The sequence below is a fragment of the Rhinolophus sinicus genome, linkage group LG09 (genome assembly GCF_036562045.2).
Source record: "Rhinolophus sinicus isolate RSC01 linkage group LG09, ASM3656204v1, whole genome shotgun sequence".
Lineage (NCBI taxonomy): Eukaryota > Metazoa > Chordata > Mammalia > Chiroptera > Rhinolophidae > Rhinolophus > Rhinolophus sinicus.
Window position 1 is genome coordinate 56,976,244 of NC_133758.1, and position 23,190 is coordinate 56,999,433.

At 46.5% G+C, this 23,190-nt stretch overlaps 1 protein-coding gene across 4 annotated transcripts in view; it reads left to right on the top strand.

The window, feature by feature from the left end:
* PLXNA1 (plexin A1) overlaps positions 1-23,190 on the top strand; it is a 433,317-nt gene that overhangs the window by 295,948 nt on the left and 114,179 nt on the right. For 3 of the 4 annotated variants that reach the window (XM_074340466.1, XM_074340467.1, XM_074340468.1), the window contains one exon: positions 7,822-7,892. In XM_074340466.1, the coding sequence (XP_074196567.1) occupies positions 7,822-7,892 (71 nt within the window). Of the gene's footprint in view, positions 1-5,481; positions 5,767-7,821; positions 7,893-23,190 lie in introns of those variants that run through there. The other variant, XM_019713038.2, reaches the window with a different exon arrangement.

Consider the following 23,190-nt stretch of genomic DNA (forward strand, 5'->3'; position numbering starts at 1 on the left):
GAGTTGGATGATGGGCCTGGGATGAGGAGAGTGTGGAAGGGAGAAGCCCTGGTATTGGAGGGATCCCAGACGGACTTTGCTGAGGGCAGGTTTGGGGTGAAGGTGAAGACTGTCATCTGTGTACCCCCATACTGGGTAAGTGCCAGAGCAAGTCTGGAAAAAGGGGTCCTCTCTCCATATGAGCAGAGCAGGGCATAACTGACTAGCTTTATTTTTAGGCATTTTTTAGTAGTAACAATGGCTGAAAGAACAGTGTAAAGGGAAGGGTGCAAGAGCAGAGAAGGAGAAAGAAGTTGTTTTGAAACGTAGGTCATTATCAGCTAAGTGTAGGGGGAAGGTGTCAGTGCCAGGAGGAGGGTGACAGACATAGAGGACATACCGAATTCATAAGCAGCCAAGAAACAAACAGCTGTTTAGCCTCTTGATCAAACTGAATTTCCATTTGTTCACTGATTGTGTAGCTGACTACAAGGTCTGACAATTAAGTTTGGGAATTTGCCACCGTGCACTTACCTTGGAAGCACTGTACAAACAGTTCGGTAAGGTTTCATAACCTTGATATTTCAGTATCTCACAGCTTTGTTCTTGTCGATGTGTGGTGGTGTCTTGCTGAGTGGCGTTCATTATTGTTGTTGCGTGTTCTTGTGTGCCATTGCGAGAATGTCTGAGCTTGAATTAGAGCAATGAACAAACATTAAACTTCTTGTTAAACTTGGCAAGAATGGAAATGAAATCAGGGACATGTTAGTCCAAGTTTATGGGGATAACATCATGAAGAAAACAGCAGTGTACAAATGGATTAAATGTTTTCCTGAAGGGAGAGAACACGTCACTGATGAAGCGAGGTCAGGGTGGCCAGTAAGGAGCAGAACTGACAAAAACATTGCAAAAATTCATCAAATAGTTCGTTAAAATCATCGACTGACTATAAGAAGCATAGCAGACCAAGGAAACACCGACAGAGAAACAGGAAAATCTTAACTGAAATTCTTGGCATGACAAAGGTGTGTGCAAAAAGGATCCTGAAGGAGCTCACCGATGAACAAAAGCAAAGGAGAGTCAAAGTTTGCTAAGACCTTTTGGAGAGGCAAGACGATGTTTTGGGCTGTGTTATCACTGGTGATGAAACACGGGTGTATCAATATGACCCTGAAACAAAGCATCAAAGTGCATAATGGAAGTCAGCCAATTCACGACCAAAAAAGTTCCATCAGTCCAAATCAAGAATCAAAACAATGTTGCTAACCTTTTTTGGTATCAGAGGCATTATTCCTTATGAATTTGTACCAACTGGACAAGTAGTTAACCAAGTTTACTATTTGGTAGTGCAGAAAAGGCAGTGTGAAAAGGTTGGATGAAAACTACCTGAACTTTTCTCCAACAATTCATGGCTCTTGCATCATGACAATGCACCAGCTCACACAGCACTGTCTATGAGGGAGTTTTTAGCCAGTAAACAAATAACTGTATTGGAACACCCTCCCTACTCACCTGACCTGGCCCCCAGTGACTTCTTTCTTTACCCAAAGATAAAGGAAATATGGAAAGGATGACATTCAGGCCATCAAGTGTAATACAAAGATAGCTCTGATGGCCATTCCAGAAAAAAAGTTCCAAAATTGCTTTGAAAGGTAGACTAGGCGCTGGCATCGGTGCATAGCTTCCCAAGAGGAGTACTTCAAAGGTGACCGTAGTGATATTCAGCAGTAACACTTTATCTAGGATGAGTTCACGAACTTAATTGGCAGACCTCGTACATGTCATGCGATTTTTAAAAATTTGTATTGACTATTTGGACTTTTTACAAAGGACTTATGTTCATTTCTTTTTTGTGTTTTTATTATTTTCAAGTCAGAGATTCTCCAAATCCTAATACATTAATTTTTCTTTTGTTTTTTGCTCCCCTTAAATTGAGTGTTCCTGGGAGCTTTGGGGAGCTTTGATCATTTGGCTGGTGAAATCTACATCTACACCGGCTCGGTGTGTTGATAGCACATGGGTTTAGGGTTCTCCTGTCCTCACTCTGTTCTTCTCAGATTCTGGGGTTTCCTTGTGTCCTTCCCCAACTGCACTGATTTGCTGAGAATCCTCCCCTGCGCTGGTTTCTGAGGCTTCACAGTTTTCTACATGTGTCCTGTCCATGTGGCCTTTCGTTTGTGATTTTTCTTCGTGGAGGACAGCTGGGCACAGAGGGAGGCCAGGGCACCGTGTGGGCATGTGGGAGGCTGACAGACCTGTTCTGGGGTCCTGCCTCTTTCCCTTGAGGTCTGGGCAGACCCTTTGCTTGGCTGAGCCCTGGTCTTCATCTGGCAGAGGTGTAGACATTCCTACCTTGAAGCATTGCTCTGGGCAGGAAGGGGCTAGCCTGTTTGATGGTCACTGCCACAGTACCTGGCTTGGTGGACTGTGGAACTTTGTGAGCAATACACGTATGTGCCCCATTTGATTGTATAGTGCTTGTGGCCATGGAACAGAACCAGTGAATGTAGCTCTTAAATTCTTCCAAAGCAATGCTCTCACTTCGGGGGAAAGTGTCCAAGTTCCTGATTCTCACTTAACCCCAGAGGCCCCCTCTCCCCCCGGCCCTTGGTCTCCTCTGAGCCCTGTTCACACCCTGAGTTCCCAGCTTGGCTCCACCCAGTTTGCCAGCTTCCCTCACAGAGCTGTGTCCACACCAGGCTCTGTCCTCGACACCCATGGAGTGGAATGGCCGCCCAGCAAACCTCAGTCAACTAAGCAAATGACCATGTCCTTGTCGTGTTTTTGGATGTTTTGTAGTGGTTCTGACCCCTACTTCCATTTACTTGACAGCTTTTTTCTTGTGGGCTAACTATGTGTCAGGCACTGTTAGAGACTCTGGGGATAGGTCAGCAAGCAAGACAAGTGAAAAGCCCTCCCTTTGTGGCGTTTCCGTCTTCAAGGAACCATCCTCATTCTTTCAGCACGCCCAGGTCTCTCTTCCAAATAGACTCCTTGGTTAATATTCATTCGGGTGTTAAGTTTTTAAAACATGTATTAAGTTTACTCTGTGCCAGGACTGCTCTCAGCATTTTGTACACATTATCTCATTGGCATCTATACCACTTCCAACAAAACTGTTTGGAGGCTAATTAGTGTTCTCATTTTACAGACGAGAAGCCAAGGAGACAGACACCCAGTCTGGATTCTGGCCCGTGTTTACACACTCATGGGAGCTGGGTCCTGACTCAGGTTCAGCCCCTCTAACTCCAGGTGCCATACCTGTCCTCACTGCCCCAGGCAGCCTCTCGTTTGATCCTGGAATGCACCTTAATCCTTAATTCTGTCTTCCTGCTGGACAGAAATGCATCGTAGATTCTTCTTCTCCCCCGACATCCAGTGCAGGTATGTGTCTGTCAGGGCTTTCAAGCTCCCAAGTTGCTCCCCTGCAGGCTGTCAGAATGAGCCTGGTTGCCTTCCTGTCTGAGACCACCCATGCCGGCTCCACAAATGGTACTAGTGAGTTATGCTGTCCCCCCACCCCACCCCACCCCACTCATGTGTCATGGCTCCACAGTGGGGGCAGCAGGACCATTTTCGTGGCGGGCCACTACTGTATCCTTGTCCTCCCTTTCTGAGCCTTTTCACCACATTTCCCCTCACCTTCGTACTCTCTTTTGATCTCGAAAATCCAGGCCCTTGGAGAAATCAGACAGTGTAAAATATGGAAACTGCTTGGGAAGTAATTGAAGAAACACTGTGACTTTTGAAACCCATAGAGATAGCACACCTTCTTGCTCGCGTTATTTAATTTTTAATAGCAGATTTAATTAATGGAGATCAGGTCTTCTGGTTTCAGATGTGCATACAGAGTAGCTTAGCGGAGGAGAAAGAGGGGTGGCCATTTATAGGGCAGAGGAAAAGACTCCAAAATCAGGAATCAGAAGAGTCTAATGGGAAAGAAAAATCCCCCAGAAATAACAGTTCATGATCCGCAGGTGCTAATTACTATGTGTGGATTCAAAGCGTGCATTTCAGAGAGATTTCCCAGTGACTTGTACATGGGTAACATGTGTAGTCCAGGGTAACAGGACTCCTTTGCAGGCACAGGCGGTGTCTCCAGGCACTGTGGGAGTGTGCTGTAGGGACCCAGGCACTCTGCTGGTACTGCGCTCCACCATCTACACAGCTGCCAGAATGATCTTTCCAAAGTACAAATCGACCCTGCCACTCCCTTGCTTGAAAAAATAAAACCTTTGTCCCCACCCCCCACCCCCGTCGTTGCCTACAGGATGAGGTCCAGGCTTTCAGCCTGCAGTTGAGACCCTCCTCCTCTCCACTGGGTCCAGGCTGACTTTCTATGCAGCCCCTTCCCTCACCCTTGCACCTGGTGTGACTATAGCATCTACAAGGGATGCCTCATGCTCCCTCATGCTGCTGCCTCTGTATATAGGACCCCCCCTCATTACTGGATCATCTCTCTTCATCCTGTAAGACTCAGTTTATTAAAGTGGATGTACCCTTTGACCCAAGAATTTGACTTCTAGAATGTACCTTCAGATACACTTACTTGAGTACAAAGGTATATATGTCATGATGTGCCTTTCAGCATCGTTTGTAATAGTGGAAGATGGGCCGCAACCTAATGTCTGTGGTGGGGGAACTGCTAAGATGAGCTGTGGGCTGCCAAGTCCTACAACGGGTTGCTATTCAGCAAGTAAAATGTATGAGACCTCTGAGAAGTAAATGAAGAAATAAAGAGTGGGTGGCTGCACAGGTGAGCTCATTTAGGTGTGCACAGCAGAGGAGGGGAGAGTGCTGGGGTCCAGTCTGGCGAGAGGCTTACTGGTCCCCTAGTACCTATCTTCTGTCCTTTCTGCTTTTGCCTTTTTAAACCATGTGTAAGTATTGCTTTTTCAAAAACATCATTTAATGTAAAAAAAATTTTTAGACCTTGGTCAGTTTCTAAGAAGCCAATCTGAGAGTCTCTGCCAGGCTGCCCTTTCTGCCCCCCACAACACCTGGGACAACTGGTCAAATGTCCCATTGTAATTGGGATGTTGCGTTGTCTGAGACCCCTGTGAGGCCCGGAAGCAGGCACACTCGTTTTGGAATCTCCTGGTACTCAGTGGATTCCCAATATAAACGTTGGTCGCCCCCAGTCTTTCTAGAAGTCCCTTGATGGTGGTATAGTCCAGGAGTGTGTGGAGTGCCCTGCCACTCCTGGCAGGGGGCCCTGGGTGCACTCCAGCAGTCACAGGAAGTCTTGCTGGATGGGGGAAGCCAGCTCAGCACTCCCAAGGTTGGACCAGGACCTTCATGTGCCAGGGGAGCAGCGGTGGGGTACTCTGCAGGACCCATTTGGTCCCGGGGTCTGCTCGAGCAGATCGATGGCAGAGTGGGTGGGTTGTGACAGGAAGGGGACTTCCTTTGAGTCATTCTGTGAGACAATAGAGGAAGCTGCAGTGGGGTAATCACAACCACTTCTTGGCCTGTGGGCACTTCCTGTGACAAATCTAGCTGACCACATGTTGTCTGAGCTCATGGTCAACTCAACCGCTTACAGAGTTCACCCTAGCCAGGCTGTGTGCCTGGAGATAGAGGCTCAGAGCAAAGGCACTGAGCTACCTGTCAGCCCACAGCACGCTGGGCTCATCTGGGACAGGGATACTCCCTTGGAAAGGGACATTGATAGGTGGTGGGGCCTGGAAGACAGCGACCTGACACTTCTCCAAAGAGTAGAAGGCCTGCACCATGAGGCTGTCTTGTGGGAAGGGGAACAGACCAACGTCACTCAGGGATGCTCAGGTAAGGCACCTTAGCTTCAGAAAGTTCCATGTGCAGTGACAGTGGCTACAGTGGGTAGGGTGTGTACCATGAGCCAGGCACTACCGGGGACTGACTCAGCCACCTTGTGAAGGAGGGAGTACTCTCTTCCAGCTAGGAAACAAGGTTCAAGGAAGTAAGTGACACAAAGGACACAGCCAGCATGTGCCAGAGCAAAAGTTAAAATGTGGGTGTCTGGACTGTCAGGGCCCATGAATGGGAGGTACAAACTGAGTCTCAGAGATCCCCATCAGGGTGTCACAGAAGAGCTTCTGCTCAGAGCTGAGGGAAGGACCTGATGTGACTTGAGTCTCTCCTTACTCCCTCGCCCAGGGTAGTCAGTGTCGGTTGAATGTCAGACTGGTTGAGGCAAAATCATGATCTCTTGGACGGCTCCAGGAGACACACTATGCAACTGGAGTGAGGACATACCTGTGGGAGCCAGAGCAGCCTGGCTGTGAGGGGAGGAGAACCCCTGTTTATTTCGTGCCTGTTGTGTGTTAGGAGCCTTCTCCTTGCCCAGCCGCATGCCTGATGGCCATCAGAGGCAGGTATCAGCTATCACTCTGCGGACAGTTCAGAGGTGAGAACGTGAGCCAGGGAGAAGCAGCGTGACCTGCCCAGGCTCATTCAGCAGCTGGGGGTAGAAGGCCTGGCTTTGGCCTCACCCTAGCACCTCCCAGAGCAGAATTTCTGCACCTATGGTTCCTGTCCCAGGTGTGTTGCGTCAGGCACACCCTTCCATGTGCACCTCCCATTGGCTTCTCCCTGAGATCGTGGTACAGAGATGAAGGTAAGGGCTTGGTCCAGGACCAGACTCTACCTTTGATGTCCTGTAGGCCCTTGGGAAGGTGCTTCCTGCCCCACCTTAGTTACCTTCCCTGCAGACAGGTGATGGGGCAAGGTATTTTCCCTACCTGGCTGTAATCTGGGCTCCTGTCACCTTTCCTGTCTATCTAAGGAGGGTTCATTCCCCTCGGGCAAGGCTGTCCGTGTGCGTGGCATCTGCTGCTGTCTTGTTACCCTCCCGGGGGAGGACTGACTGCCAGCTTTGTGTTGGGCTGTCCTCTGGGTGGTTTTATTCTTGGGAATGCTTCCTGTAAGAAGTCATTCTGCCTGGTCGTGAGCCTCACGGCACTCTACTTGGAGTGTGGTGGCAGGTAGACCTAGCAGATGTGGTTCTATTGGTTTCAGGAAACAAGTAGAGAGCCCTGGGTTCTGGGCCTGTGTGGCATGCAGCAACGCACCTCTGAGGCACAGAAAAGTGGAGTGACTTACCCAGAGCCACACTGTGGTGGCCATTGGGGTTCCACCCAGCTCTACCTTGTTGCAAGCCCGGCTGTTCCCCACACCAGCCTGGCTCTGTACTTGCACATTCATTAGGTAAGCTCAGGAAGGACAGAAATGCATGCCTTTGGAACTGCCTTGCAAGGCTCGGGATGGATGGTGCCATGCCGAGAAGCGTTTTGGCCTTGGCAGGCAGCAGGGCACATGCCCAGCTCAGGATCACTGCCACTTGCTGGGTGACCTTGGGCAAGTCACTTCATCTCTCTGGGCAGCAGAGTCCACCTATAAAATAAGGGTTGGACCAGATCCAGACACCACAAACTTTTTCTTTAAAGATGATAGACATCTTAAGCTCTGTGGGCCATACAGTCTCCGTTGCAACAACTCAGCTTGGCCGTTGCAGCACAGAAGCAGCCATAGACAATGCGTAAACAAATCCTGAGTATGGACATATTCCAATAAAACTTTATTTATAAAACCAGGTGGTAGGCTGGGTTTTGCTCATGGGTGGTGGGTTGCCAACCCCTGCACTGGAAGATCCATGTGTGCTTCCATCCTTTTCTCCTCTAGGATTCTGTAGCTACAATTGGTCCAGGGTGGAAGCTAGACCCAAGCTGTCGATCAATCACCAGTTTGCTTTGATGCTGACCAAGAAATTAGCATCTGTCTATTTTTAACACAGTTGCATCCCGTGAGGGGACCAGAGGGAAACTTCAGTGTTTGTAACCGGTTCTTTTTTTCTCTTTGCAGAATGCTGAGATGTATAAACTGTCTTCACAGCAATTCCATGAGGCAGCTTCAAAAATGGAGGGCACGATAAAGTAAGAATTTGTTTATTATTTGTAGACTTAGCCTGTATTTGTAAAAATTCCTGCACATGGATTGAAACCTGCAACCACCTGCCTAATTTCAAATTTCTCAAATATCACAGAGGACCATCTGTTACTCAGTTCTCTCACCTGGATCTGAGGCAGCCATTGGTCATTTGTAATTGGCCACATTAGCACTACTTCTCCCCTAGCAACCTTGCAAGTGGGAGTGGAGCTTTTTAGACAGGCAGGGTTGTTTCAGGATAGGTGTCCTGCCAGGCCAGGTGCTAGCTGTCAAACCCCCAGGGAAGTCTATTGGCTCCCCCATTTGCAGAGGTGGTTTTGCTATTGGCCCCCCATTTGCAGAGGTGGTTTTCAGAGGGGTCTGTTCTCTGTGGGCACCCCCACATGCCTGGCCCTGTGCCACAAGCTCTTGCATGATGATACTCAGTGGGGCCCCCGCTTTATTCCCAGAATGGCTGGGGCTCAGGGACATTGATGGCTCACTCAGTTGCACAGTGCTGAGCTCAGCATTCTGTCCTCCATCTGTCGTGCTCCTGCACTGTCAGGGGAGGCCTCAGAGCCAGGATATCAAGGGCAGGAAGTACATGCTATGTGTCCAATACAGATTCAGGGTACAGGTCATTGGAAGATCTGAGGGGTTCCTGTGGGGAAGGGAGAGCCAGGCCTGTGCTCTGGGTCCTTTGCGTGAAGATGGTCTCTGTGGGCCTGGTAGACCTACATAAAGTAACTGGGGGCTCCAACCGACTCCCTCTTCCTCCCTCACGGGCCTCTCCCTCCCAAGGGTGAGTTGGGCTGACTCTCAGGCAAACCAGTCACAGTGCAGAGTGATGACGGTTTGGGTCTGGCACCACGAGAAGGAAGCAGGAGGTTTGGGTGGCTAGGAGGGGACACACTGCTTGTGAATATAGCCGCTGATGAAAACTGTGTGAAGAGCCAGGAGGGGCAGGGACCGACGTGACGTGCATTACAGGCTCATTAGATGGGACACCTGAAGCTGGAGGGAAATAACACTGGATTGTGGTAGAACTGACTAAAGTGTTGGTTTGGGGAAAAGAAAACAATTACCTTGAGAGTTCAAGTCCTGGAGCAACAGTAGGAGACTTGAAGAAAGAACTTTCCAGCAGGCGGACAGAAATGAGGAGCGGTCTCACACCTGCCCTTTGGGTTCCCACAGGGCCTGGGTGTGAGTGAGCTCCATGAGCTCTGTGGACCCTGAGGTATGGGATGTCCCAGCTGCCCTTGTAGGGTGTATGCGCTGCCCCACATGCAGACTCTCCTGCCCTCACAGAGGAGGGCCCACCAGCTGAGAAATACTCAGAACCACAATCAGTAAGAGAAAGGGGGTGGGAAGCAATCACACCCCAGAGGTGGGTGGGTAACAACCGTCCTAGTAATGTGACCCTGGAAAAGGACAAAATCAGGTTGTGGCCCCTCACCGTGGCCCACCCCCTGGAGTGTCTGTGGGGCAGCCATGCCAGATCCACAGCCCTCTCCTCCTTCACTTGGATCATGGGACCACCTGTTTAGTGGAAGAAGCTCTGGGGAGAAGCCAGGAAACTTTACTGTCCGTGACCATGGCATTTTGTCACCTGCCATGTGGCCCACCATCCTGACAGTGTGGACTCCTGGCCTCCTGGTCCCCTGGCATAGTGAATTTGACTTGACTGTCATACCCGTTCTCATCCTTATATCCTCTGAAGGCAAAGGGGAAATGGCATATGAGTATATTTTTAATCTGAGTGAAGTGAAGAGTTGTTTGCAAAATCCCTTGATAATGATTTACTAAGCATGTTACTAAATGCTCTGCAGGCACTTCAACTATATGCTCTCATCTACTCTTGTTGGTTCCATTTCACAGATGAAGAACTGAGGCTAGAGAGGCATCCGCGGTCAAACGTGGTTACCTGTCAAGGTGGGGTCAGGCTTAGCTGAGACTGCTTGGGAGTCACTGTTCTTCACTATTTGTCTTTACATCTTCTCTGTCCCTTGAAGGCCCCCTCTGAACATAAGGTGGGCTGTAGAATGGAGCTAAGAGCCTGCCTGGGCTTTAGAATCCTGAGGACCTGGAATTATATCTCAGCCATGCTTCTAACTGGCTCTGTGCCCTTGGTCAAGTCACTTCACCGCTCTGATTTCCTCATCTATAATACAAAACAGAAGAATAACCCCTTTAAAGCTTGGAGTGAGATACCACATAGAAAGTAGACCTATGATGCCAACATTGTCATTGGTATAGTGTGTCTGTTACTAATAATGGCAGTTAGTTGAATTACTGTCACAGCACTTAGCTTGGCATAGCATGGAACAAATATAATAAATAAATTGCATATATGAAAAAAAAAAATTCTGTCTTTTCCCAAACATAGTAAACAGGAAGCAGTGTAGAGTTAGAAATTATTGTACTTAAATGTTGGGGGTGGGGGCAGAATGCTTGATTGGGAAATTTCTTGGATTACCAAATGATTATAAATTGCATTAAAATGCTGCAGAAGTAAGTGCCAGCTGCTGATAGCAGTAATATTGGAGTTCTCTTCCAAGACAGTGAGCATCTTTTAACAGTTTTAAGCAAACTGAATGGTTACTTACATGGTTAATTAGATGTCTGTGTATTCATACATTTATTCATCTAACACACGTGTATAGAATGCCTACTAGTTGCCAGGCACCATGCTATGTGCTGGTGATATGATAACAAGATAGCTTCAGTTCCTACCAGCAAGGAGCTTACATTACAATATTTGGGGAATGACAAATAATATTTTTAAATTAATTGCACAAAAATCAATTGCCCAAACAATGACTGATTACAGTAATGAGCTGTGAAAGACGGACCAAGTTTGAATTTAAAAGCCCATGTCTAAGACCTCTAACTCAGATTTGGAAGTTGTGAAGGCTTCTCCAAGGAAATGACATTTAAACTGACTTCTGCAAGATGAAAAGTTGGCCACAGGAAGGAAGGTGAAAGAATATTTCAAACAGAAGAATTAGCCTGTGCAGGAAGTAATTTACCATATTCAAGAAATTGAAAGGCCAGTGTAACTGGAGAGGAATGAATGAGAAGAGAGATGAGCATGAAACTAGAAGAAGTTCACAGAAGCCAGACCAAGCAGAAATTTGTAGCTATGTTACAGATTTTACTTGTATTCTAAGAACAATGAGATATCATTTCAGCTTTCTTTCTTACCTAATATATTCATTTAAAGTGTTAGTTTCTCTATAAACACAGTTTTAGCTACACCCTACACGTTTTGATACATTGTATTTTCATTATAATTTGGTTCAAAAATTTTCTAATTTCATTCTGATTTCTTCTTTGACTCATAGGTTATTTTAAAATGTATTACCTAATTTCCAAACATTTGGCAATTTTCTAGTTACCTTTTTAATAATTTATTTCTAGTTTAACTCTGTGATTAGGGGTACTCCAAATCCTCTAAAAACTTTGAAACTTGCTTTCTGACCCAGTTTTGATAAATCTTCCATGTGCCCTTAAAAAGAATATGTATTCTGTCAATGGGTATAGTATTCTGTTCTTGTCAATTAGGTTAAGGTGGTCATGACATATTCAAATTTTCTGTATCATTACTGATTGATGGATTTATGGTTTCTTTCTGAGATCACTTTCCTTCTGACTAAAGAACTCATTTAGTATTTCTTTCAGTGCAACTTTGCTGGTTATAAATTCTATTTTTAATTGTCTGAAAATATCTTTATTTTGAAGAATATAGCAATCCTTTCTTTCGGCTTTTTGAAGGTAACTTTACATTCTCATTTGATATCTGTTTTTCCCTAGAGAAGTCAGCTGTTGATACTTGGTTTTCGAACGTCTCCGTTGACGAATATTCCGGTTTATGAATGCCGTAAATTTTATGCATTTATGGTATCATTAGATAATAAAATTCATGCTAAACTTGCAGTTTTAGGGGTTGGGGTTGATTTTAAAGGTCTAGATCGGATTAATCCATTTTGTATTACTTTCTATGGGGAAACCATGCCTCGGTTTTCAAACGTTTCAGAACTCGGTCTTCTGGAACGGATTACGTTAAAAAACCGAGGTACCACTGTATTATTATTATTCCTTTGTAGTAATTTCATTTTTCCTCTGATTTTCAGATTTTCTCTCTCTTTTTTATTTTATGTCTTTTTTTTTTTTTTTTTTTTTTTTTTTTATAGCAGTTTGACTATGGTGTGCCTAGGTGTAAAATTTCCCTGTGTTTTTTTTCTTGCATGGGGTTCATGGCTTAGGGTTTGGTGTTCTTTTGTTAGGTTTAGAAATTTCTCAGCCGTTATCTATTCAAATAAAACTCTGCCCTATTTTGTCTTTGCTCCTCTCTGGAATTTCAGTTACATGTATTACTGTATCTCACATATCTCTATACCTTTTTCTTTCTGTTTTTATCACTTTTTTTTTTTTCCATCTTCATGCAATAGCCTGAGTTTTTTTCTATTGTCTTTTCATTTTACTAATCCTCTTTTTAAGGTGTCAAGTCTGTCTTAAACCTACTTACTGAATTCTGAATTTCAATTATTGCATTTTTTTCAATTCTAGAAATTCCATTTGCCCTTTTTTATATTATTATTATTCTCAGTCTCTGGTGAGATTCTGGTTTTTGCCATCTATTTTCTTTAACATATTAATTATAGTTATTTTGAAGTCATCTGAAGGTCTGTTTCTGTTGCCTATTTTTTTTCTCTTCGTCCAGTTTCTTTGTGTGCCTGGTAATTCTTGATCGAATGTCACATGTTGTACAGATAAAGTACAGTGGCTCTGGAGTATACTATCGTCCCTAGAGGTGCTTGAACTCCTGAGTGAAGGTAGATGGCCTTAAACCCATGAGGGAATGAGCTAAATGGAGGCTAGCCTGCAGTTTTGGTAGAGCTTAGGCTACTTCTGATTTACTCCTGTTCTTAGGGTATGACTTTCCAGGGCTCTTCTTTCTTGGTGAGTTCTAAACCTCTATTTTTGCTTCCTTAGCTCTCTGAGACTTCTGAAAATTTTACTCTGCCTTTCAGTGGCTTTTTACTTAGCTCTTAGCCTCTTGCATTGAGTAGCTCAAGAATCTGACAAATACTTTAAAAGAGGAATGTAAGCATTGGCTCACTAGTTTTCAGTTCCCTTCTCTCCAGAATCCCGGTCCCTGAATCCCTAGCTGCCTTGGCAGCCTCAAGCTCCAAAGGAATGTTGTCTTTCTACAGTCCTATGAGATTGCCAAAAGTTCTGCTGGTTTTTCTGCCTTTTAACTGAAGCTATTTCCCTACTCTCAGCCTTCCGTCCTGCACCAAACACTGGCAAAAACTCTAAGAGGTTAAGTGGCTCTGGGAATTAATGTTCACCTCTACAGTTCCATTCTTTTCATAATCTTGGCCCTCAAGTCCTACTTTGTCTTGGTCCTTAGATACCTTCAACAAAATTTTTTATTCCAACTTTTAAAAAATGTTTTTCAGAGGAGAGCATAGTTCTTCCACAAGCTACTCCACTGTAGCTGGGAGCAAAAGTACTGACTTAGTTTTTGAGGAATGATTTGCAAAGCACAATATGACCATGCCAGGTAGAAGAAACACTAAATACTAAAGCAGAGTCAATTAAACGCTGGTTGCATTAGCAGCATTGGACACCAATGGCATGGGTGACTCCCCTAACTTTTGGGGGGCCAACCAAGCTTTTCTGAGGCCTGCCAAACCCAGCATATATGCAGGGCTTCAGAGGATGCCTGCCTGAGTTCTCTCGATGGAGAACTCATGACTGAAGAGGAGTGTTGACCCACATTCACAGTTTGGGGACTCTTATTTGGGAAGAATCCTATTATTGGGGTAGAAATGAATAGCCAAAGTATATATCCACATGCACACCCACATACACACTCCTCTACCTCGCAACAGCAAAGAAGATAGAATTGTTCAGAGTTTTTAAAGGAAGAATTTAAGACTCCAGGGAGCATCCTGCATTTATTGTGTCACATCTATTTTTTATGACAACCTTCAGTCCTCTTCCCATGGGATTCATTCTTGGCTTCTCCCTGTCAGGAAATTTGTACGGTCCTCTCCTGGTCCCACAAAGAGCCAGCCCTCAAAGAGGTTAAAACAATTGAGTTGAAGGAAGAAAGATATTAACTGTTTCCTGAAACTGAATCATTGTGTTCCAAGGACTTTGATCTGAAGGGGTCTGGTTAATGTGGACACGGCCAACTGGAACGTGGGAGACCTGAGCTGCTGCTATATGCTTTCACCCTCACTTGCAAGTGAGGCTTTTAAAATAAACTGTGGGGAGGGTTTGGACCCACCCAAAACAATAAATTATTCTCAGGGCCTTGAGCTTCCCTAATTTGCACCTATTTAGTGAGCTAATGACAGATTGATTAAAACACTGGTCATTATTTGAACACCCAATAAGGTGACAATTTAAACATTCTTTAATCCACATAACATTCAAATTATTCTAAATTAAAAAGATATTTCTATCTCTCACGTCTCTATTTTACCTCGCCTTTTAAAAGGAGCATTTTCTATTCAGAAATTTACCAAAGTATGTGGTTTAAACTGGTGCATGTGGCTCTTTGAGAGGTTAACAAATCAAGTATCATTTAATCATTCATTTAACAAATCAAAATTCAGTTAATACATTTCTTTAAAAAAAAAATCTGTTGTTTTCCATTACCAGTGCAGCTGTTATGCTAGGCACATACACAGTACCCAGGATCTCCTGGTCCCAAAAAGCTTATGTGGCAGATGCCATTTTGGTCCCACTTTGCAGATGTGGAACCTCTCAGGCTTGGTTTCCTAATCTATAAAACAGCGGTAATGATGGTGCCTATTTCTGTCACATTCTTATGAAGACTAAATGCGAAAATCCATAGAACATAGCCCGGTGGTAGCAGAGTGGGATTTGAACCAAGTCTGCCTAAGCTTGCTCTTTCCTACTGCATCGGAGTGCTTACCCTCTTTCAGGAATTTTAGCTGCTTGCTGATTGGCTGATTGACTTTCCTGAAACTGTACTACAGTGGCACCTCGGTTTTCAAATGTAATCCACGAGTTCTGAAACGTTCGAAAACAGCCAACAGCTAGGCCTCAGGATCTTGCACTCAACGGAAGCCGTGTGATATGTTCAACTTCTGAGTCGTGTTCGAAAACCAAAACATTTACTTCCAGGTTTACAGCGTTCATGAACCAAAATGTTCGTCAACGGAGACGTTCGAAAACTGAGGTACCACTGTATTTCCTTACACTTCAGCCCACAAGTGTGTTTGCGTGTGTGTGTGTGTGTGTGTGTGTGTGTGTGTGTGTGTCCAAACGGCAGGGCCCTTTGCAAGCATTTACTTCCATACCAGTGCTGGCAGAGTTCTGCCACTTTTGTAGCAAGAGAGACAAAGTTGCCTGGAGAGAGAGTGGATCAACAGAGATAGTGTTTCTGTAGCATGTGGGAATAGAAAGTCCATACAGAAGATTTGGGATGACAGCACTCCCTAAGGCCAAAGCCCTGTGGCTGAATGAGTGCGGACTGCCAGTAGAGAGCCTCAGTGCCTTTGTCTGGGAGAGGAGATGGCTGGCTTCTTGCCTGTGCCCCCATCCTGTGCCACTGGCAGACAATCACCAGTGGATCCCAGCCATCTCCCGCTGAACCTGGACCTGGCCTCAGGACTCCTCAGTGCAGCATCCCAGCAGCTGGTATCAACGCTTCAGAATTGGCATCCAAGGTGAAACCTATTTGCCATCCCTGGACCCAGTGAGTTCCAAAGGTCGTTTTCATATATGAGATGGTACTTGGTTCCTGATTTCAGAATGCAGAATTTACCGACTTGTTTATCTTCGCACATCCTATATTCTGTCTAGAATGCCCTCTCTCTTTTTTCCTTACAGAGTATGCTCACTTTTCAAAATCCAACGTAAGCATCTTTTCTGCTAACTGTTTGTCTTATCCAGAGATCAATCCAGTATCTTATTTTTTCTCTGTGTCCCCACTGTCCAGCTCAGGACTTAGCGAGCATGCGTTGGACAAGCCGATGAGTTGATGCCATTGTATGGACATTTGGGGTGGGGCTGATAAACAAATAGTGGACTATTTAAGCATCTTCTCTATGGAGACTTCTGCAATGTGCACAGAGCCCCACATGGGGAGACGTTGAGGTTAAACAGGTGAATGCAGATCCCGGAGGCGCTGCTGATGTCTGGCCTATGTCAGATGGCTGACTGCTCTGAGACACACTTCCCTGCTTCAGAAGCTTGTTTTGAGTGCATCAGGAAACAATTTGTTAAGCACATAGTAAGCACTCAGTAAACAATAGTTATTATTATATAAAAACTCACATTCCAGTCAGAAAGAAATTAGAATGCAGTAACCAAAAGAGGGTATAGTCCTAGGTATGTAGAGTGATTCAATAACTGTCTGAATTCGGAGACATGAGGGAAGGGGAGACCCCAGGAACCCACAGCTCTCCTTTGGGGGATGGGCCCTAGAGAGACCCTTCATGTGTGCACAAGCAGCCACAAACAAGGAGGCATTGTGGCCCTGGTTCCAAGTGTGAGAAATCGGAAACAGCCTCACTACCTGTGAATAGGGCAGTGGATAAGCACAATCCATCTGACTCTGGAATAGCAAACTGCAATTAAAAACAATGAGCTGGAGCTCTGTATGCTGGCATGGGAAGATGCCTGAGACGTCTTAATGGATACAAATGCAAGTTGTAGTTCACTGTTTGTATGTAAACTGGACGCACATGCACTGACCTGCTGTGTGTTCTGTAGGAGGTACATGTACTATTTGTGGACATATAGAAGAAAGTCTGAAAGAACACACTCCAAACAGAACACAATAGTTACCTCTGGGCAGTGCCAGGGCATTCAGGATTATAAAAAGGGTCAAAAGGGACTGTAGTTTTATCTGATATGTTTCTGATTTTGTAAAGAATATATTCATATGTGTAGCTTGTGTAATTAAAAATTAATAAGAGTATAAAGACAATTATAACAGAAGGAACGATGATGATTTTGGAGAGGGGATTTCATAGTAAAGTTGGGAAACAGATCTCCAAGCTGACAGTGTTCACACAGAGGTCAGAGCTGGTCCTGGAACTGTGTTTCTGGTTGCATGAGTGTGAGTATTGTGTGACTGTGGGTGTGCACACATACATGGGTGAGTACATGAAAATGCATGTGAGTGTGTACATGTGAATGTAAGTGTGGGAGAGTGTATGTCCGTGTGCATGTGTGTGTAGATGTGTGTGAATGTACACACATGAGTGTGAGAGGGTTGTATATGTCTGTGCATATACATGTGTGAGTATGTGTAAGGGCATGTCTATATGACCGTGTGTGTGTGTGTGCACATGTGTGTGTCTTGCTTTCTGGTTGAGACTTGGCCTCTAACTTGCCCTGGTGCCGTTTCCTTGAACTTCTCTTTCATCAAAGAATGAGAATGTTAGACTAAACCTGTGGTTTTTAAATGTCCTAGCTATGGCTCTCGTGTTCAGAAGAAATCTGATATGACTGTGAACACATCAGGCATAGAGAAGCTGTGATTCTTGGTGAAGCCAGAATGGACATTTTGAGGTTCTTGGGTCAGAAGCCCAGCTCCTAGAAGGCTGGAGGTCTGGAGACAGGTGGGCCTTTTCCTTCCAGCACCACCCTCCCCCCACCTCTGCCCTGCCACCTGCCTTTGTTCAGGCCTAGCCCACTCACACAGGATCCTGCTGGTGCTGCCGGCCACGTGTGGGCTGATGTGGCGTTTTACATAGTAGTAGGGAGGCCCTGAGTGATGAACCCTGAGGCAGGCAGTGTAGATTTTTGCTTGCAGATATACTCAAAGCTTCCATCTGCAATGAAGTTGAAACATTGTTGAGCAAAGGAAACAGGAATTAGCCAGTGGTTTTCTGTTCTGTATTCTGTATGTGTCATCATAAATCAAGTGCTGGGTGCCTGGTGCTTCCTGTGGTGCTGTGCAGGCAGGCAGCAGAGAGCTTGGTAGGCTGAAGGGTTGAGAAGGGAAATGCCTTCTGGGAGGGAGAGAGTTGGCCAGAGCACGTAACTGTATTCCTCTGAGAAATCTGCCTGGTAGTAGGACTAGAGCCTTGCATTGCAGCTTGAAAATTTAAGTTAGATCTAGAGAAGGACTTCCTGACTTGCAATGAGGGATTATAATTTGGTAACTGAGGGAAGGAAGCTATACAGCCTTTATCGACCTCTGGAGCTGTTTAAGGAAAAGTAAGTGTTACTCTGTACTCAGAATGTGTGTTATATGCCAGCCCTCTTCGCCATCTCATCACAAACAACAGAAGGGCTATTTCCTCTGCGTCAACATGAGCGTTCTGTCTCAGCCTCCCCTGGCTGGCAGGCAGCTGGCCACCAGATTCCTCATAGCAAGTTTCCTGGTGGTTTGCTCTTGGCCGCTGCTTAGGGCAGGGAGGTCGTACTTCTAGTGACTCATTCCCAAAGCACCTGCTCTGGCACCATGGGCCATCATCCATAGAGGAGAGTCAGGGAGTGCCTTGTTGTATTTGTACATAACCTTAATTGCCCTTAATGTCTTTTATAATCAGTTCTCTTTAAAGAGAGGATCAAATGACGGTGATCTGGAACCTCTCCTGAGGCCCGTACCAGACACCACATGTGCACGATGGGTAAGACATGGGCTTTGCCTCCACTGGAGAGTAGACACACTCCAGGCTGCCCTGCTTACAACCTGCTCACCTCCCAGGACAGCACCCTCTCCCTCTGGTCTTGTCTCAAGTGTGTCTCGCTGCCCACCCTAAGTGCTTTTTTTGTGCCCCTTAGAACCTGGGGACCCTAGGGGACCCCTGGAGTGCCACTTGTAGTACCATTTGGCACCCTGTGTTCAAGTATCACATTGTACTGGACCAAAGCCTTTTTGGGGGCGGAACCTTCTTTTAGTCATCTTTTTATCCCCAACACCCAGTACATGTTCAATGAATGGAAACCCACCATAACATGTGGTAATTGCTACAGCAGTGTATGAATAAAGCACGCCCCGAGCAGAGGTGATTAGCTCTGCCTGCGTGCACTGGGGCTTCAGAGATGAATTCACCTTTGTGCTGGGTCCAGGCTGGCTCTGCTATCGGGGGTCACTGTGTGCAGAGACTCGGGGTGAGGCCTTTCTTTGTGGAGTGTTAGAGGAAGATAGGGCACCTGCACTGGGGGAGAAGCAGATATCTGAGGGGATAGGGATGGGGCTCCGATGTGGCTGAAAGAGTAGGCCGGTTCTGGTTGCAAAGGGCCTTGTATGCATATGAAAGAATTTGGAATTCATCCCACAGGCAATGGCAAGCCATAGAAAAGCTTTGAAGCAGAAAATTGATGTGATCAAATTTGTGTTTTAGAAAGATAACTGGTGGCATTTGGGAGGTGAAATGGTAATGGTGTTGGGTGGGAGGCAAGACACCTATTTAGGACCTGCTGCAGACCTGCAAGGCGGGAGGACCCACCATCCAGCAGCCACATTCTGAGGGCCTCTGTGCAGGCACATGCCAGGGTGCAGCGGGAGCCAGGCAGAGAGGGCTCCTGTGCTCAGGGCAGAGAGACAGACAAGTGGTCAGCAGTGAAAATAAGGTGATTAGACAACATGCTGTGAGGAAGGTAAAACAGGATAATGTATTGAGTATTACTGGGACTTCTAGATGGAGGGCCTGTCTCTGACACTGGAGCAGAACTGAGTGATGAGAAGGGGCCATGCAGATACCCGGGCATGGGCTCTGTCAATTACTGGGCAGTTGGGTGCCAGGCGGGGAGGCACTGTCCACCGGCAGGGGGGTGGGTGGGTAGGTAGGTAAGGAGTGGGGAGGCAGGGAGGCTCCTGACTGAGGTTGGGATGAACATGAACTCGCAGAGCCTCGGGCAGATGAGGGGCTCCCCATCTGCTGGTGGGGAAGTGGGCTCAGCAATGGTCTATTGGGTTTGAAGTGCCTGGAACCAATGTCCCTGGGCTGATGGCTGTCCCCAACTGGGTTTCTGATGAGGGTAGCTGTAGGCTCCAGGGAAGGGCAGCCTCAAGGGCAGCTAGCCTCCATCCAGTGCTTTCTTACTGCTCAGGTATCCATGACTCAGGAAACTGGGCTTAGAGATGACAATTGGTTAATCCCATCCCCTCAACAAAGATGAAACTGGCATTTCATTCCAAGCTCTTTTAACAGACTCGCTTTGGGAATAAAGCCAGTGTCCCCAAGGCCCAGCTGGGGCTCTTTTCTTTTGTGCCACTTTTGTTACGTTTAGATCAGCTTCTGGGGACTAAATGTTATTCCAGCAGAAGAATTTGTTTGTTATATCACTAAAGAGGTTACTGCTTAGCACCATCATCATTAGATTTGTTTTTCCAAGTACTGTTGCCTCCCCTGTCCCGCTTCCTAAGAGAAAGCTTTGCTCAGGTTTCTTAATGGTTATTTCTGCTGTGGGAAGGAGCAGCCTGGTTAGAGGCAGGGCCTTTCTGTCTAACTTGTGATGGGCCCTGGCATGGTAGCACTGCCTGGCTGAGGGCCCACCCTGTGATATGGCGTGAAGGAACACATATGCACACTCGCTCTTCCTGACAAGGGGGTCAGGAAATCGTCAGGTGGTAAAAAGGTAGCAGAGCTAAAGAAGTCCCCTCAGATCTGATCATGGCTGACCAGACTACTCATCCCTCTGCAACTGACAAGGGCTCTGGGCTCTGTTGACCTCCCAAAAGACTGCAAGCCAGGGCGAAGGCCAGATACTGTGTGCTGGTAGCCAGTTCTTCCAGGACCAGGTAGCACTCTGTAAAAGCATATTCATTTCAACAGACCTTGAAGTTTAGTGGAGGCAGGTATCTCAGGTGGTTATGTTTCAAGATCCTGACAGTCTCCAGATCATAGGAAGAAAGTCCATGGTGGGAATGATGTAGGGTCTGAATGGTTGGGGTCCCTACCCTGCTGTCAAAGAGCTGTCTGTCTGCATGTACCAGTAGGAGGGCCTGCCCTGAAGGCTTCACCTTCCACAAAGTGGTGTGCGTTGTATGGGTGGGCCTCATGGGACCCTTGGCACTTGACTCATGCCCACCCCAAGGCTGTAGATCCAAGCCAGAGTGGACCCTGAGAGAATCTTGTGGCTGTTGGCTGCTGGTTTTATTGTAAAGGAAAAGGTTTTTGTTCCTGGTATAGTGAGATCCAAGAGAGTCAAGATCCACAATTCTATTCTTTTTCCCCATAAAGTCCAGTCTCTGTGGGAAGTTGAGGTTATCTACACTAGGCTATCAGTCCCATCATTGCTCCCCCTACACACACACGCACAAATAATACGAAGGTTTGAGTCACTCTACCTGGTGGCATCCCTGAAACTACAGGGCCCAGGCCCTTGGTGTCATCTAATCCAATCCCAGATACAGGCAGGGTCCTTCCTCACCAAGCCGTCCATTCCATCTCTGAACAGCCCTGACTATGAGAAGCACTCTCCAATGGAGCTCGGGCTTCTCTTGGGAACTTCTGAGCTCTGCCCTTGGGACTTTCTAGAGTACAGTAAAGATGCCTCTACACACCAGCCAGACAGATATTTGAAGGGAACTTTTGTGTCCCCCTGCCCTTTCCTTCTCCTTAAGCTTTATCCTTCCAGTACTAATACCCAATTGCTGAAACCACCCAAGAGGCGGCACATACCAGGCTTCCAGTCTCTACCTCCTCTCCCTGTGTTCCCTGCCAGCAACAGGCTCTGGGACCCGGAGCAAGCTGACCAGGCAGAATGCAGTGCACCGTCACCTCCCTTGTCTAGAGACTGGGCTCTGTTGGCAGAGCGCTAACTGGGCTACAGCACTGTATTAGCTTGGTTGTGCACCATCTTATTAGTGGGACCCCACTGACCCTTTACAAAAGCTTCTGCAAATTTATCTCCATGCACAGCTACTAAGTGCTCTGTTTGAACTTGGATTCAGGACCTTGCATTTATCTCCAATAAACTTCATTTTGGATAGATTAATCCCAGCCTGCAGACTGATTATTTGGATATATAGATTCTGTCAATCAGCATATTCACCGTCCCTCCCAACTTCATCTTCTATAAACTTGCTAATTGTAACTTCTCCTCTTCAATGAAATCATTGACAAAAACTTCAAGTTGCACAAGGCTGAAGACAGAACGCTAATAGAGACCTTCAAAGCTGACCTCCTCTGCTTTGTCCAGTGATACAACCAGTTTCTAACATACTTTCTAGCACATCCAGCCCATGTTGTTCATCCTTTTCTACCAGCTTGGACCATGAAGGTAGAGTCTTGGGCTGGCAGGCCATTGCATGGCCCTGGTCTCCTAGCCAGGATACCTGTTACAGAGAAGAGGAGAGTGTGGAATGACATGTTTCCAGTGGGCTCACCTGTTCCTACTGTTCACCGTTTTCTTTTCTAAGCACTTTGAAACCAGCCTCTTCGCTATTCCATTCTAGAAGCTTATCTGGGCTCTGCCTGCATTTTAGGGAATGCACCCTTTTGAAAACCATGAAATTGAAGACTATTCCTTCCCAGTATTCCAGTGTTGCTCATTCTCAGGGATTCTGTAAAGCTCACTGAGAATAGCTCAGTGTTCTCAGGTGCAGGCACTGAGAGGCGCTTGGTCCTCTCTGCTTGCCTTTTCATCCTTGAAGGCCTGTACTTTTTGGCTAGCATCTGTTCCATCTTCTGGGAGGTGGTCGGGTACAATGGAAAGACATAGGCTTTTAAGCAGAGAAACCTGAGTTAAATCCTGATCGTGCTTCTCCCTTGTTGCATGAAACTTGGCCAGGAAGTCCTCTTTCTGAGCCACAGTCCTCTCCTCTGTAATGGGTGACCATCCAGAGCTCACAGGGCTGGTGTAAGGGCTGAGGAAGCAAGCCTCTGGCTGTGCTTTCCCTCTGCAGTTCCCAGCTCCATTTCCTTTGGAAGCAAAACAGAAATCAACTCAGAGTGCACCTCCTCCCGCCTGTTCCTGCCCCCCCAAGCCCCGCAGCTTGATGTGTCTAGAATGAGGACTTCCTGTCCACTGCACCCCTACTAGTGCCGATAGTCTCATCTGCCAGACCAGGCTGCCTGTCCTCAGGAAGCCCTGGTGTGCAGTCTCCATCCTTGCTACGTGGGGCAGGTCTCCATGGAGCAGGGCACAGGGAAACAAGGATTTGCTTCCTACTGCCTACACCCAGCACCCAAGGTCTTGTGTGGCCTTGTCCCTATGGGACCAGAACCCCTCTGTCCTCCCTTCCCAGGGAGAAGTCAGGCTCTGGATCCCTCTTGAAGTCAACCCTGGGATTTCCCAGTTGCTAGGGGTAGTAATTGCCCTTTTTGCTTAAACTAGTTTAATTGGGGTTTTGCA